The sequence below is a fragment of the Magnolia sinica genome, chromosome 3 (assembly GCF_029962835.1).
Source record: "Magnolia sinica isolate HGM2019 chromosome 3, MsV1, whole genome shotgun sequence".
Taxonomy (NCBI): Eukaryota; Viridiplantae; Streptophyta; class Magnoliopsida; order Magnoliales; family Magnoliaceae; genus Magnolia; species Magnolia sinica.
The window spans coordinates 19,269,394-19,272,501 of NC_080575.1; the positions used below are offsets into that span (position 1 = coordinate 19,269,394).

Here is a 3,108-nt window from a genome sequence, read left to right on the forward strand (position 1 = left end):
ATGGATTAACGGCTGATTACATTTACGATATTGGGCAATTGAATAACGTCATTTTCACCTTTTTCTCAAAGGCAAATGAACGTGGTGGCAATGTTGTACCTTATTTCTAGCTATTTGAGAAAGTCAATAAGAGGGTGACATGTGGCATTGCATAAGGAATAAGAAGTTGATACAAAGATCTTCAAAGATTTAGAGCACTTTTTGTAAGATTACAGCTGGCGTAAATATAGCTCTACACATCAGTGGATGGCCCATGGAGTGTTACAATCGATATACAAGAAGCGCGGCCAAGCTGTTTAAGATATAAAAGGTGAACGAGGGCAACAAGGCCTTGGCTGACAGAAGTGAAAGTCTAGTAAGGAAAAACATATTAAAAGAAGGATCTAGAGAACAAAGGAATTTGAAAAGACTTTTCGACTGTTGTAACCATTGCAGTAATAGAATAAGAATATAGAAGAATAAGCTACAATAGAAATCTATTAGTAACAGAAGAATGTGATAGAGAAAAACCCCAACAATATCAAAACACAACAAATTAACAACAATCAGTCAAAATTATCAACTTATCCTGAGAGTAATGGCAATTCTTAGTCATAATCTTTAGTTGTAATCCAAGCTATGCTCGTAAGATAGATTTGTTATTTATCCAACATCAAGCAGTGTTTTCAAGAGATGCATTCTTTCAGTTGCTCCTAATAACCCATTGTGAGTTTTTCATTTTGTTTGATTTAGAATGGTATTCTGAAAATCATTTCTTGTAGAAAGTATGAAGTAACCCATCTTCGAAAAAAGAATCTCACCATTCAATTATCGCCTAATCATCATTTAATTTTACGAGTGGCTGAAGAAGTGACCGATCTTTTCATAATTTGGTCATATATGTTTATATTCAACATATATATTTGCTTATTTTGGTGCTCAAGGTCAAAGTCGATTGGTTTGGATCAAGCTGCCTATCAATTCTGGCACGGCCGTGTAGTGTACACGTGATCGAAAGCAAAACGAAGTGTAAACAGCCATAGGATTATCCTAACCTTTTGACATGTAGCCCACAGGTTGAGATGAGAAATATAGAACCAGTCCACATTCAACTTTCTCGGGATTAGATGCTAGCATACTTGATCTGGGCCACTTGTGTATGCGAAGAAACTTGAAGTCCAGGAGGATGATCACATGGTTGGTTGAGAGAGACATGAAATTAAAAATAAAATATGTAAATTCTTAATAACTATAGTAAGCCACAACGCAAAAATCAGACCGATCATACGATCCCTACCCTATAATTTAAAGTCCCATGTCGTGATCATCTCTTTACAAGCCGTGATGGGTAGCATCATCCGACAGAGTTCCGTCAGAATCATCGGCTGATCATTGATTTCCACATTAAATGGCCTTTACCCTTGGTGATTCCCATGTCACCGTGGCCCTCCTTTTTCAAGGCTCAAATGTTCTGGAAGAGAGGGAGACGTTTGTGTACCTTTCACATCATTTCTCTAGGTCCACCTTCACTTCTCATCTCCTCCACAAATGCCCGGATATTCCAATCAGACGGCCCACCTTCTCTTACTGCTACTCTAGCCAAATCTCTCCATCTTACAGCATTCTTTCTCATCTCTTCACCACATTCTCCTCCCATCACCAAATCCAAGCATCTCTTCACCTCTCCACCTTCGAAAACTCCTTCTCCATTCGCGTTTGCTCTTGCGCCGACCTTCCAAACATCCTCCACCATCTTTGCATTCGTCGGCTGATCAGCGCCATGCGGCAAACACACCATCGGCACACCTGCAGCCAAGCTCTCCGTAGTCGAATTCCACCCGCAGTGCGACACAAAGCACCCTACAGACGAGTGAGACAGAACCTTCAACTGAGAACACCACAGCACCACCATAGCTTCTTTCCTCTCCTCCGCCACACTCACTTTCTCCCAGAACTCATTCTCGTCATCTGATCTGGACCCATTTTCAGTGGGCCTGATGACCCACAAGAACGGACGGCCACTATCGAGCAACCCGTTTAAAATCTCCACCTTCTGATTGATCGACAACACCCAGATGCTACCAAAGGACACATAAACAACCGTTGAAACCTGCTTTGTGTCCAGCCACTTGATGTAGTTTTTTGAATTCTTGTACATATCACCACCGTCGGTAGCGTGGGACCGCTCCTGTCCATAGAAGAAAGCCGAAGGGATAAGCGGTCCCAGACCTATCTGATCCACCTGATCGATGGCCTTGATCGCATCTGGCTCAATTTCATTGAACGTGTTTACGAGCACACGTGGCCTTTCTTCTCTATCCAACGTTTCAAACTGTTCTTTGAATGCTAAGAAAATGGAATTTTTTGTGTAAGAAGGGAAAATGAATGAGGGTAGTTCTTTGGAGGTGAGTGGTAGCAGGCCTGGTAATTCTATGGAAGAAGAAGGGTCTTTTTCAATGCCCTTGACGATGAGATCGTCGTAGCCATGAAAATAGTGGTAGCAAACGGCGAAAACCGTTGCTGGCTGGATCCAAAGGAGTACGGACGGGGTGTGCAGACTACGCGCCACGTCAGCAGCCCATGAGAGGATGAGGGTGTAGACAACGCACGTAACCGGGCGGCGCTCGTTAGCAAGGGTCTGCATGAGGTTGGCAAGTGCCACCGCACCGAGCTGCCTGAACTGGACCCAGGCCTTGGCCTTGTCGTCGGTGGTAAATGGCCCGTCATCGTAGCCGTCGGAGAAGGTGGCGTAGGATAGACCGTCAGGAGCGGGGGATTTTAACATGCGCCGGTGGGCGTAGGTGGTCGTGAGGAAGGTGACGCGGGCTCCTGTACGGATGAGGCGCTTAGCGAATTGGAAGGTGGGGTTGATGTGGCCAGGAACCGGGTAGGGCACGAGGAGGAAGTGCGGCATACCGGCCATTGGTGCACCTCTCTCTGTCTCTGTGGGGCACTTTATATAGGGCGGCTTCGGTGGATCCGCGGATCCACCGAGATGATGGCCGGCACCCTGACTGTGGGGCCCACCTTGATGTATGTGACTACATGCACACCGTGCATTCATATTGAAAACCGTGCATTCGTATTGAAAACTCATGTTTAGGGCATGATAAAAAATGAAGCGGATAC

At 44.9% G+C, this 3,108-nt stretch overlaps 1 protein-coding gene across 1 annotated transcript; it reads right to left on the reverse strand.

The window, feature by feature from the left end:
* Window positions 1–1,480: 1,480 nt before the first annotated feature.
* LOC131238824 (UDP-glycosyltransferase 75C1-like) lies at window positions 1,481–2,902 on the reverse strand. Its single transcript, XM_058236420.1, has one exon. The coding sequence runs from the start codon at window positions 2,900–2,902 to the stop codon at window positions 1,481–1,483; it is 1,422 nt and encodes a 473-aa protein (XP_058092403.1).
* Between the last annotated feature and the right edge of the window lie 206 nt (window positions 2,903–3,108).

What these genes read in the sequence shown, in the direction of transcription:
- LOC131238824 (XM_058236420.1), bottom strand. Translation starts at nt 2,902, where the DNA reads ATGGCCGGTATGCCGCACTTCCTCCTCGTGCCCTACCCGGTTCCTGGC.